This window comes from Centruroides vittatus, unplaced genomic scaffold (assembly GCF_030686945.1).
Source record: "Centruroides vittatus isolate TY-2023 unplaced genomic scaffold, ASM3068694v2 contig_875, whole genome shotgun sequence".
NCBI lineage: Eukaryota > Metazoa > Arthropoda > Arachnida > Scorpiones > Buthidae > Centruroides > Centruroides vittatus.
Genome location: NW_027122567.1, coordinates 1,600,761 through 1,613,926, shown reverse-complemented (window position 1 = coordinate 1,613,926; position 13,166 = coordinate 1,600,761). Strand labels below are relative to the sequence as shown.

General features: G+C 31.1%; 1 protein-coding gene across 1 annotated transcript in view; it reads right to left on the bottom strand.

Moving 5' to 3' along the window:
• LOC136982993 (ubiquitin-conjugating enzyme E2 variant 1-like) overlaps positions 1–5,921 on the bottom strand; it is a 36,692-nt gene extending 30,771 nt beyond the window's left edge. Inside the window, exons 1-2 of the mRNA XM_067279591.1 lie at positions 5,903–5,921; positions 5,623–5,700 (exon numbers count right to left, since the gene is read on the bottom strand). Coding sequence (XP_067135692.1) covers positions 5,623–5,644 — 22 coding nt within the window. The 5' untranslated portion in view covers positions 5,645–5,700; positions 5,903–5,921. The remainder of the gene's footprint in view (positions 1–5,622; positions 5,701–5,902) is intronic.
• Between the last annotated feature and the right edge of the window lie 7,245 nt (positions 5,922–13,166).

The window sequence follows — 13,166 nt, the reverse complement described above, 5'->3', positions numbered from 1 at the left end:
GGAAAAAACAAATTTCTTAATAATGATAAATTGAACTTAAGTATTATTTCACACTACAGCTTAACCAATACTATTATTGAGCACTATTACAAGAACTTGCTTTAGTGATAAAAAAAAGTTTAAGATGTAAGTAGGCCTGAAAACAACATAAACAGTTATTTTTTATTAAATAGGACCCTATTTTTTCCATAGAGCCATATCAAGCCTTAATAACAGCTTATTTTCTCTATGTTGGAGTGTTGTAAAGTTTTTTCAAGTATTCTAGTATATCAAGTTTGTGATTAACTTTTCTAATACACTGCTTACTTTCAGATATCATATTGCATTTTTCAGCTGCTCATAATATGCAGACAGTTCTTAAATAATCTTAAAATGAGCCAAGTTATATCTGATCTGAATCTCATATGGAAATTTTTTTACCAAACAGCAATTTGTGTCAGTTTAAGTAAACATAATGCTAACAAAACATACAGAAAGGCTATATCATACTTTACTATCTTGGCATAGTAACAAGGCTTAGAACAGATCCTGAAAGATGCAGAATTTCATGTCACAAAATTGTTCCTTGATTGCTAGAATTAGCTTGGCATATAAGATTTTTTTTGTAAAAGTCTGCATTCACAAACCTACAGTAGAGTTCCGCTAGTCCAAACTAATTGGGACCAAGTCTTGTTCGAATTAACCAAATAATTGAAATAATGCAGAAGCAAGCAGTAAAACAGGTCTGGTTTATATAGATCCAACACCATCAATGACTTTTTTTCCTATTTTTGTGTGTAAGTACAGTATAAATCTACTGTTTTAATAGGCCATAACAAACAATGATTTATTAATTTTGTACAGTATTAATACAGTACTACAATAAAATACAATTTTTTGTTGTGGAATTCTAAATCTTTTTGTACCATTATACCATTTAAATTCAACTGGAAAATACAAAAAACGTATATTTTGCGAGCTAAAAAATTTCCTCTCCACCAACTGAAACATGTTTGGATTAGTGGTGTTCAGACTAGTGGGACTCTACTGTATTTATAAAGTTTAGTCTGCCAACATCTTTACTAGATATGCATTTACAAACCATTTAACTCACCAGAAACTTTACTGTCTACATTAAACAATCCTTGTTACAGGCATTGGGTGTGTTCTTATATTTCTCCACGTAACTCTACGTGAGTGATATCCATTTAAAAATTCCTGCAGAATGTGTTCCTATATTTCAGCCGGAGTGCACACCGTCAGATGGCAGAAACAGCCGCTTGTAGTAGTAGTTTACAGTGGAAAGCAGCATGGCATCCTCCATGGCTCAAATAGTTTCGTTTAAGGGTCCATTATGTGGTTTTATGAATGAAAATTTACAAGTTGTGAAAGTGCGAGTTAGTGCACACGGTTATGTAAGTGTCTTCTCAAATTTTTTCAAGTGGTAGCTGGCATTCTAATTTTATTCATGGCTACTTTGAATGCTCTGTTGGCAAGATAATCCATTTTATGGTTAAATTTTACAATTGAAACCCTTCTTTTTTCTCTAAAAATGCATATTTTAAAATCATAGATTCTTCTTTAATAATAATATCAATAGTACAGGTGCCACCATCTTTCCTTCTTTCACTGTCGTTCCTAAATGCCTACAAACAGCAACACACTCCTGTAGTAGCGGAGACACAGAGCGACTGCTATTAACGAATGCACCCATTGTCTTTTAAAACTGGCATACAACCCACTCCATTGCATAAATTGCACTATGTTTCAAATTGTCTTTTCACAAAGAAAACTTGCAGGTTATATTATAAAAATTACAATAAATATTTTTATATCAGAGTCAAGCAACCAAAACTGAAAATATGTATTCAACACTAGAAGCAAAATCCATTTTTAACTCTTTTTACAAGAAAAGTAAGTTTGAAATTTTCATTGTGTATGAACTTCTTAATTTTCCTTTAGAAGTTTTATTATTTTTATAAAACAAACAATAATAGCAAAAATGACACTTTCTAAACACAAAATTATTATATAATGAACAACTAGTAAAACAATAATAATTAATAAATCATTTATAGTAATGATATATATGATATTTAATAAAACAATACAAAGATTGCTTAGTAAATATTATCAGTTAATTGTAACTAAAACTGAAACTTAAAATTTCATAATTAAATGAAATTCCATTATTCCTATATAATTTCATTATAATAGTTTTATTTAAAAAGTAATAATCTAATTTAAAAATATAATATCATAATAATTATTTTTCTGTACAATAACAGGAAGTAAAACTTTAAAGAATCTCTTTATATATAATATATATAGTATATAGTATATAACAACTTTGATAAAGTATTAATGCCAAATGATTGCCAGATTACATCAGGCTATGATAATGCTACTAATTACTAATTAAAAGTCATATACAGTATATCCCAACATATTCTGGCAATCATTTGGCATTAACTTAAAAATTGGGTTATTGGATGTTTATATTTGATAATACATTTTATGCTTTATCTTATCAATCAGGAAATGAATAAACATTTTTATCTTCATATTATTTTACCACATTTTATATAATAATAAAACATGGCACTTATACTTAAATAATTTTATCAACATTTTGATATACCATATTTACTCGCATATAAAACAAGGTTTTTATTCTACATACAATTATGGAACACCGGGGATGTAAACCACACCTTCGGGAACCTTTTACAAAAGGTAAAAGGTTCCCGAAAGTGAGGTTTTTATTCATTTTTCACTGCTTCAAAAACCTAGGTCATCCTATACATGTGAGCGAAGGATTCTTTTCGTTTTTGAAATAATTTTTGTGAACTGTGTATTCGCATTTTTTACTGGATTCTCACCTTCTGGTGTTTAAAAACAAAAGTATTTTATTTGGGTCATTTGAATCATTCTTGTGTATTGTCAGGAGTAAAAATGAATAGCAATAGGAAAAGCAAAGCTTTTGAATTGAATTCAAAAATTACATGGAAACCCGATATAAGTTTTAATTCATTCCCACATGAAAACAGATGATTATTCGGAAATCAAAATTCGGAGAAACTCGTAAGTGTAATCGACAGAGAGTGGATTCGACTGTTAAGAATTGGCCAAAAAGGTTCCCAATTGTCCAGCTTTATGTGAATAAATCATGTCGATTTTACAAGATTTTTCCTTGAAGTTTAAAATGCCAGTAATTTTTGTGGGACAAAGTGTGCATTTACATGCATTTGATATTTTATTTGTTATTAAATGAAATAAAATTAGAATTGTATTAATAAGTCTAATTTTCTTTATTTTGAACTTTAAAGTCACACCTCGTCCTATAAGCGAGATCGTCTTATATGCGAGTAAATACAGTATATTATATATTTAATATTGTTAAGAAAATATTATTTAGATATTCACTATAAGTATTTTTATATTTATTAAAATAAACATTTTTTATTCTTTTACAGAATTTTATATTTATTTTTATAATAAGAACTCTATATGATGAATAATTGATGATGACAATGGGAGCAATTAAAGCTAGTTTTAAAAGTTTGTGTATAAAAATAGATTATAATCAAATGATAATCTTTTATTGAAATACAAATTATAAATCTGTAAAGAAAATTATCTTCAAATTTTAATGAGAACTGTTAATCTCTTTATTAATCATTGCAATATAAATTATAAAAGCCAAGAAGGCTTAGATGATATAAAGTGCTAACAGTGAGTGAGATGGAAGAAATATGCAACTTCAGTATCTGTCTCTATCTAGATTTATGTCCATTCAACTCTCTTTCCAATGAATAATTGAAGATAATCCAAGAGGTAAGATGGACAAACTGCTAAACATATAACTTTTTCCACGTAGTTGAAATTTGATTGCATCTACATGCACATTGATCACATGCATCATTAACGTTTCTAACAGAAGACATCTTTACCATTCATTTACATGAATCAATAATAATATTTTTATATGCTTATCTTGAACCATTTTATGTAATTAAAATAAATTAATTGATGTTATACATTTTGTACAGTATTACTAGTTTCTGAAACAATTATAAAAATAATTCATTTTAATTATTCATTTAAATTAATATACATGAAATAAATCCAGAGTATAATTTCATAGAATCCTTTCAAAACTACTTACAACAAATATGAATATCCCTTACATTTTTTTGTATATTTTTATATTAAGAAACTAATAATTTATACATTTTGTATAAATTATTAGTCTAATTACATAAACTCAAACATGTCAATAAGCCAGATTTTTAAACACAGCTTCCTAACAAAAGAATAACTTTGTTGTTAGCAACAGATTAAATATAGATTAATATCAGTGGTTATTTATTAGTTTTTTCAGTTACAAATGTGATCATTTGAAAAAATAAAATTCTAAGGAAAAGAACCTCTTGAATTTACAGGTAAAAAAAAATTTGATATAAATGTCACACTACTGAATCATATTCTATCGTAATGATGCTCAGTCATACAGTTTCTCAAACAATAAAGAATTTAGAAGTTATGAATTTTGCTTTCCTCACTCTTCTTGAAATGTTAAACTTCTAGCTTAAGTTTGTGATTTTACTTCTTTCCTAGCATGAAACTAGACTTGAAATGTGATCAGAATGAAAATATAATAATAATAATTTAAAACATCCAAGCAAAGTAAGATACAATGCAAATGGAAGTTTCTGTTAAAAGGACATTTAAAAATTTAATAATTATCTACTATGTACTTTTGTTGTAACTTTTTATGTTTATTATTTTATTTTATTATATAAATTCCAGTAATGTATTTAGATATGCAATCTCTTTTACATTTACTATATAATTTAAAATTGACTAACAAGCTAGATCAAAAGTTATTTAATTATATATAATGCAAAAGTTATACATTTTACAGTTAAGATATAATTATTTTAAATCCAATTGGATATCATTTTTAAAGATGCAACTACAATAAATTTCATTCGCAATCTTTTTTTAAAATGAATGAAATTCCTTCATTTGTAATTGAAATGTGTTGTAGTTCCTGAACTTAATCAGAATTATTTCATTTTTATATGAAATTAACTTAAGATTTTAGCTGTAGCTGTAGATTTTTATGAAGAATAACTTGATGCATGTATATTTTGAATAATGAGTTCATGTGCTTCTACTTTCATCTTTTTGTATGTAGCTTTTATATATTTGATTCCAATACATTTGCAACAATGTTCAATGAGATAAATTTATACGTATTTATTTAAAAACAAGTACTGACAATCACAAGTAACTAACATAACCATGGTCTACCATACCCATGTATATGAAGTGTAACTGAAACACTTATCATGTTTTAAATAAGAAATACTTATCAAACAATTTTACAGCATTACTACTTGTAATTTAACGTAAATAAATATTTTGAGGTAAGAAATTAATCTTTTTGCTTTTAATATTGTAAAAAATTCCTGTTTTTAGATCATTGATTGAAATCATTAATCACAAGAAATAATAGAAATCGTATTCTTATTATTTGAATGTTTAAAGTTATAATTTAAGTCGTTAATATTTATATAATTTTATAAATTTAACAAGATTTATGGTTTTTCGCTATAAATAAACATCCTTTCCCACCTTGACCTGGAGCTGCCGACATCTTGAAATTTATTAAGGCCGCACAACTCTGTCACGGAATTTGTAAAAATTCTATACCTATCAATAATTAATAAATACATATTTTTAAAATAACTTTTTAAAAAATAATTAGCTATAAAAATAATTAATTTATAAAATATAAAAGAAATTAAATTTATAATTTTTCTTCATTTAAATTTTTAAAATTTAATTATATATGCATGACGTAAAATTAAATATTTATAAAATTAATAAGGAATCTTAATTAAAAATAACTCACAAATTGGCAGATTTAGAAATAATAGTGTAGAATTTTATAAAACTATATTTATCTAATTTTAGTTGAAATTAATTAATTAATTTTTTTTTTTTTTTTGGTATGGTTTGGGAAAATTATGAGTCAGAAATATTCGATCCAAAGATGAATCAGAGGTTAACATATTTTCAAATAACTCCTTAATTATATTTTTCAGAATGCGATTTTAATTGAATAGCGAATATTTTTTCCAGTTTTCGCTTGAAGACCTGTAATCCGAAATTTTTACTATCAAAAACTGCTTTTTTTTTTTTTTTTTTTTTAAAAAAAACAGGAAAAGCCACCCAAGTGTTTTTCAACGAGAAGCGGTTCAAAGCGATTAAGATTTTCCGATAATAATAATTATTTTTTCTGTATTTTTATTGGATATAAAATACAAAAGAATTACTACATATTTTTTCAGCATATGCATTTTTCTTCTACGTTTTATACCATTTTCTCTTGAAAGTTTATTCCTTTGTTATTACAGTAAAAATTGCTTAGGCGACCACTTGCATTCGACGGACACCTGTCAAAATGGGCAAAAATTTCTGGCACGGAATAGTTTATACATAGAGTCTTCGTATAAGTTACCCGTATTAAACGAACACCTGTGTAACGCTACCGCGAGCATCGAGTTTTGGTCCGAAGCAACATACAACAATTGTAATAAGCGACCACTTCCGTGAATATATCTGGGGCCGTATTCTGGTCACGGCCCCTGGTCTAAACACTTGTTCGAACCCACCTTGGGCACTTCTCCTACCCTTGAAATTAGGTGCAGGTGTTAATGAATTAGTCTAGCAACAAAGGAAATTCATTTCAGTTTGTTCGAAATTGTCCGAAAAACGAAAGAAATGTAAAGTGCTGTCGTTAGAAGATCGTGTTAAAGTTATCAGAGAAAGTGAAAATGGTTTATGAAACGGCAATTAGCGACGAAGTTTAACTGTGGGAAAACGAAATTTATTTTACCATAGACCTACAGTATTTTTTTTAGGAGTATGAAATATTGTACACGATACAACTAATCGGCTGATCTCATCGTTTAATAAAATTTATTTTAATTATTTATTTATTTTATTATTATTTATTTATTTATTTATTTATTTTGAAGCTCATATACAGTACATGTGCGATAAATAGTTTCTGTATCAACCTACCTTATTTCCGCGATATTTTTAGAAAAATAATATCCAAGTAATTTTCGCACGCAAAATATTTAAAAAACAATAAACGCATTAATGTAAAAATCAGTTTTACAGGCAACATTCCTTTTTTGATTTCGCGCGATTGTCCAATGACAATCGCGGAATGTAATGAAATCAATCATTTTATTATTAATTAATGATTGATGAAATTTTTCTTATTGCACTTAAGAAAATATTAAATATTTTTTTTAAAAAAATACAGTATTTTTAAAGTTAAAATAAGATTAAACTAACGAAAACCAAAACCAAAAGTGATGGAGAGATAGGATGCGCTTGTATATCGATGACGCAATACACGTAAAACTGAGGAGCGAACGAAAAGAACGGAGTTGAATTAATTAAATTGGAAAAAGAAACTAGGCATTATAATCGAGAAAATGAAAGTATTGTATTAATCTTTAAAATATTGGTATTAAATCTGTCTTACAAAATCACGAGGACTCCTGTAAATCGAGTTATTCGATAAGAATAAAATACCAATATAGTTCCATCGTTGAAAAAATTTCCTTATTTTCGCTCACCTCGAGTTTTGCTTAGTAGAAATGGCTAAAAAGTGCGCAAAATACCTACGGAAATACGGTATTATAGCACCATCTGAATCAGACGACCACCTGTCTAAAAGACTACTTTTTGAAAGAACCGTGGGTGGTCGCCATAGACAGGTTTTACTGTATATTTGCTTTTGTACAATCTATTCTTATTGTATTTCTTACCATTCGCGTCTAAATTTCATCGCTTATAATTAATATTTTGCTTTTTTAGCCTTCAGAGGTTTTGTTAAAATAATTAATATAATCAATATTCACTTCGTGACCAGACGAATGAGAGTAAATCCTCAGGTGGTGGAAAATACCTAGGCGCTGAGAAAGCGCAGTAAATTTTTGTAATAATCATGCAATCATAATAAAATTTCTGTATGCCTATACATAATTCAATGGAATTTTATAATTCCTGCATTGATAGTATGGACAATGAACGTGAGACGTTGCACGCGCAGCGGCAACAAAAGATGGCCGACCTCTTATCTTTGCGGAAGTGAGAGCATATTGCTGCACACTGCGAGGTATTAGTGGCGTGCCCTCAATGGAAGCGGTGGAAGCGCCGCTTCCATTATATTTTCTAAAAAAATAAATACATATTGTGCGATTATTTTCATATAATTAAAATTAATATTTTATTATAACCGCATTATGTATTTTATTAGAAATTTCTATACTACATGTGAAAAAAGGATAGGATTGCTATTGTATATTAGTGACGGAATGGAAACGCTGTATTGTCAGCTTCCAAACAGCCAGATTATACTCATTCGCGCATGCGCTTTACAGAGCACCGACCTCATCCGGTTTAGCTGGTGGAAGCTACACACATATAACGCTTCCAATTCTATCCAGGACCGGTCCTAGGCTGTCAGCCGCCTGCCTGTTAGATATTTGGCCGCCCTCGCCCGATTATGTGAATCACGAGTAGATTTATAACTTAACCCAACCGATAAGAATTTACTGGTATGTTTTTATGATAGTTCTGTTTAGTTGACAGGAGTTTTAAAAAATCCATTAAAATATTTGATATTTTTATTCTGCTCTCCCATCTTATATTACTTACGGATTTCAATGTTAAACCAGTGATATTACGATTTCCTATGTTCCATCTATAAGGAAATATAGAATAAAACGTGTACAAATCTTGTACAATGTTAAAGAATTAACTATTACTTTGGCAGCATCATTTACAACTAAATTTAATGAAAGATGCGTAAGGTACAAAAAAAGCTCTAGAATTTATTTTCCTTAAATTTACGATTTATGTATCCGTTGTCATAAAAATTCTTTCCACTTTTTGCCAAGACTACGAATATTCAAGTACAAAGTAACCGGTTTCAACTTATTTTTAGTAGTTAAATAATTAAGAGATTAGGGAATTGGGGACACAAATGAAACCCTGCTGAAAGAGCCGGAATTTTACTTAAACAAAAGCTTAACCGAACCAATCTCTAGCCGAGAACAGCGCGGACTGATTTCTTCGTAATATTAGATAATAAAGACAGAAATTTTTCCAGTTCAATGAGAGTGACCGAAAAGTTGTAAATTTTGGAAATTTCCGTGGACCCTGGTTCTAAAACAAATTACAGTAAGGCTCCGCTTAACGTTGCCTCGCTTAACGCTGATTCGATATAACGCAGTCTACTCAAAGCCTAAAAAAAAGCTCAAAATTTACGCCGATTTAAATTATCGCGGCATTTCATTGATTCGTATATAATACGATTATTTGTGAACACGAACCAATCAGAAACAGGTGGCAAAGAGGTGTACTTTCTTTAAATCTGTGTTTGTTTGGTGCAATTTTGGAAAAAAATATACATCATGGATGCCATAGGCAATATCGGCTTCGCTTGGCAAGAATTAACTGATAAATACATGGAGTGTGGAAGAAGTTATGGTTGAAGGTATTCAAGAATTCTCAACGAGAAGGTCCTATCGCTGTATCGTTAGGTTGACGAAATTGTCAACCTAATCAATACAGCAGGACTAGGAGATGTAGACAATCAGGATATTGAGGAGTTACAGCAGGTTTCTGGCGAGAGCCTTACCAACAACAACCTTCAAGAACTGGCAGAACAAGGAATTCGTGAATAACTGGAAAATAAAGATTCTGAAAACGAAGAAACCAAAAAATTTCTCTACAGATTTCCTCAGTAAAAGTTTGGTAACGATAACGGAAATTGTTGATCAAATTGTAGCGAATGATCCAGATTTTGAAAGGAGTGCAAAAGCAAAACGAGACGTTTTGGATGCGATCTTCCGCTACCGACATTTGCTTAAAGAAAGAAAAATGCGACAAATGAAACAAATTTCAGAAAAGTCATGACTTTCATCACAAAAAATGAACTTTACATTTGTGTGTGCATGTTTATGTGTTTATGTTTAACATACATTATTATACAAATTAATATAAAAATAACTTAAAATTAAAGTAAAATTTGTTTATTTTTGGTCGCGTGTTCCCCATCCCTATTTACTCTATGTTGAAATGACCTCGTTTAACGCTGTTTCGTTTAGCGCTTTGTCGTCTAGGAACGCATCTCCCGAGTTAAGCGGGGTCTTACTGTAGTTAGAAAACAAATGACGGACAATCTATTAAGTTTAACATATTTAGATTTCTATAGCTATGGCGAGAAACGTTTAAAATGTACAACAACCCTGTCGCGTCCTTTGAGGTATACGAGTGATGCGACAAAAGAGGCATTTAACATTGACCGGTATCGGCACCCTCGGGATTGGCAGCCTGCGTGCATGCACCTACCAGGACCGTCTTTGATTCCATCCATTAGTCACTCGTAGGGAGCTATTTGACTAAGTGGATTGTTTTAAGATTTAAAAAGTAAGGAAGATTTTATGTTATTTTTATGTACGTTTCTTTACAAAACTATATTTAATTATAATTTTCTTTAAAAGTATATTCATACAATTGAAGAATATTTTGTATCAGATACGAGTATGTATCAGATTTTCAGAGAGTTGACAGGCGACACTTAACATGGAAAAAACGAGGAAAAAACCAGACGACAAAATGGACAATAAAGAGCGTTCAGAGAGCGATATTGGATTTATTATTGAATTAGCGGAAATTATGAAGATGTGTCGCGCAATATTAAAAGATAATAAACTCTGCACTGATCGTGAAAGAAAACACTTCTTTCTCCAATTACAAACGAAACCGCGGGTCGGTCCGTGAAACTTGAGTTAAGTGGAAATTGATATGTTTATTTCTTTGCTTTTTTGAATCAAATTACAACAAAATAAACATAAAAACACGTTGAAAGGAAGAAAACTGATTGAAATAAAAGATATAATCGTAATTTTTCCTAAATGATTACCGCAACTTTACAACTTAAAAAAAAATTAATTGCTATATAAGCAGGGATAAATAAGTGATCATCGATTAGTTTACTGGATTTTCTTAAGTAAAACAGTTACGTGACGCCGCTTTAATGCCCCTCTTGACCAACTTTCTACTTCCTTGTTATGAATCGGTACGGTCCATTTCAAATCGCAACCGTCAATCTCGTAACGGTCAAATCGTAACGGTCAACTCTTTGATAACAAGTGCGTGTCTGGAAATTGTAACCGATAAGTTACGGCGGCGCTGATCGATTATACGCAAGTGAACACATCATTAGACCCTACTGTACTGTACATCCACCACACATTTTATTTCACCAAGTAAGTTTTTATTATTTTATTTATAATTTTAGCCCTTATATCGTAGCTAGCGATTCAGAATGTAATTGTGACATTAAAAATACATTTGGAGACGTCTACGGTTTTTACTGGCTTATCGAACAAACAATACGAATGGAACCAAGATCATCACTGACGCTCAATTAACTGACTGCCTCTGGAAGTCGGCTTCTCACAGAAACACAGCTTCCCTATCATCAAATGTCAAGGCACGCCACTGCGAGGTATGAAAATCACTGGTTGCTGTGCAAAGATGGTTGTGTAAGGTGAAGGGATGTCATGACACAACTCGCCCGGAAACAATCAAGAATTGTCATTTGAAGCTAAAATGAACACAGGTTCGGTTGCAGACCCTAAAAGAAGTGGATGTCCATCTGCAACATGATCTCAGAGAAACGTGTCGTTGGTGTATTCAGTGGTGATATTCAGCGGGTTCACACAGGTTCGGTCGAACCCGTTGTTAAAATTTTCAGTTTTCCGAACGGGTTCGCCCGAACCCGTTGTTAAAATTTTCAGTTTTCCGAACCTTGTTAAATACACGGAACATTTCTCAGTGGTTTTGTTTTTTTAAAAAAAATACGAGGGCTATTTTTTAAATAAGGTCCGTTTTTTAATAAGAAGAAAAATACTGTAAATATCGTTAAAATATATTTTTTTCTATATTCTACATACTTTTATCTACTTTTCTACATAATTTCCATTTTGTTTAAACATTTGTCATACCGCTCAACAATTTTTTGAATTCCGACTTTAAAGAAATCTGCCGCCTGTCAAGAAGCCCAATCCACGACTGCAGTTTTCACTTCTCCTTCGTCGTTGAAATGTTGACCACCAAGGAACTCCTTTAAGTATCGAAACAAGTGAAAATCACTGGGTGCAAGGTCTGGACTGTGGGGATGATCGTATCGAGTCAAAACGATAAAGCACTGTTTAATCTTTTTGTTTTGTGATCGTCAGAAAGCAGTCTTGGAACCCACCGAGAAAACAATTTTCGATAAATCAGTTTCTCCGAAACAATGGTATACAAAACTGATCTTGAAATCTGTGGAAATTCAATTGATAACGTTGAAATCGTGAATTGTCGGTCCTCTCGAATTTTGTTATCCACATCACGAACCAAATCTTCAGAAATCAGAGAAGGTCGACCAGGGCGTGGCTCATCATGCACATTAACTCGCCCATCCTTGAACATTCTTACCCATTTTCGAACTTTACTGTCACTCGTAGCATTATCACCGTAAACTTCACAAATCTGACAGTGAATTTCCGCTGCTGCCAAGTTTCTTGCATTCAAGAATCGAATAACAGATCATATCTCACAGTCGGCGAGAGACTCAATTTTCTTAAACATTTTAAACTTTTACAGCTCAGCATACAGACAGACGATATGGCTGCAAATGGCGTCAAAACGCGCGCCAAGCTTGCTCGGAGCAGAAGCATATGCATACTGCCGTGATTGCGCATTATTCTCACTTTTATTCACAAACGGACCTTATTTAAAAAATAGCCCTCGTATATTAAAATATGTGTATTATACTCTGTAATACTACTAAACTAGAGCCTTATACCCCGTTCGCATCGAGCATTTCAATCTAGATTGTGAGCAAGGTCGAGGACTATGTCTTGGTGCGATCTCTCTCGACCGTTTCAATCTCTACCGAAACAAGGTTTAATCGTGATCGATTCAAGAGAGTTCTTGAAAGTAGATCCAGTCATAAGAGAGATTCCAGAATGCCACGCGCGCGAGATAATACAAGATGGCTGTGGAACACGTGTCGGGCTATGGACAGCGAAATAAAA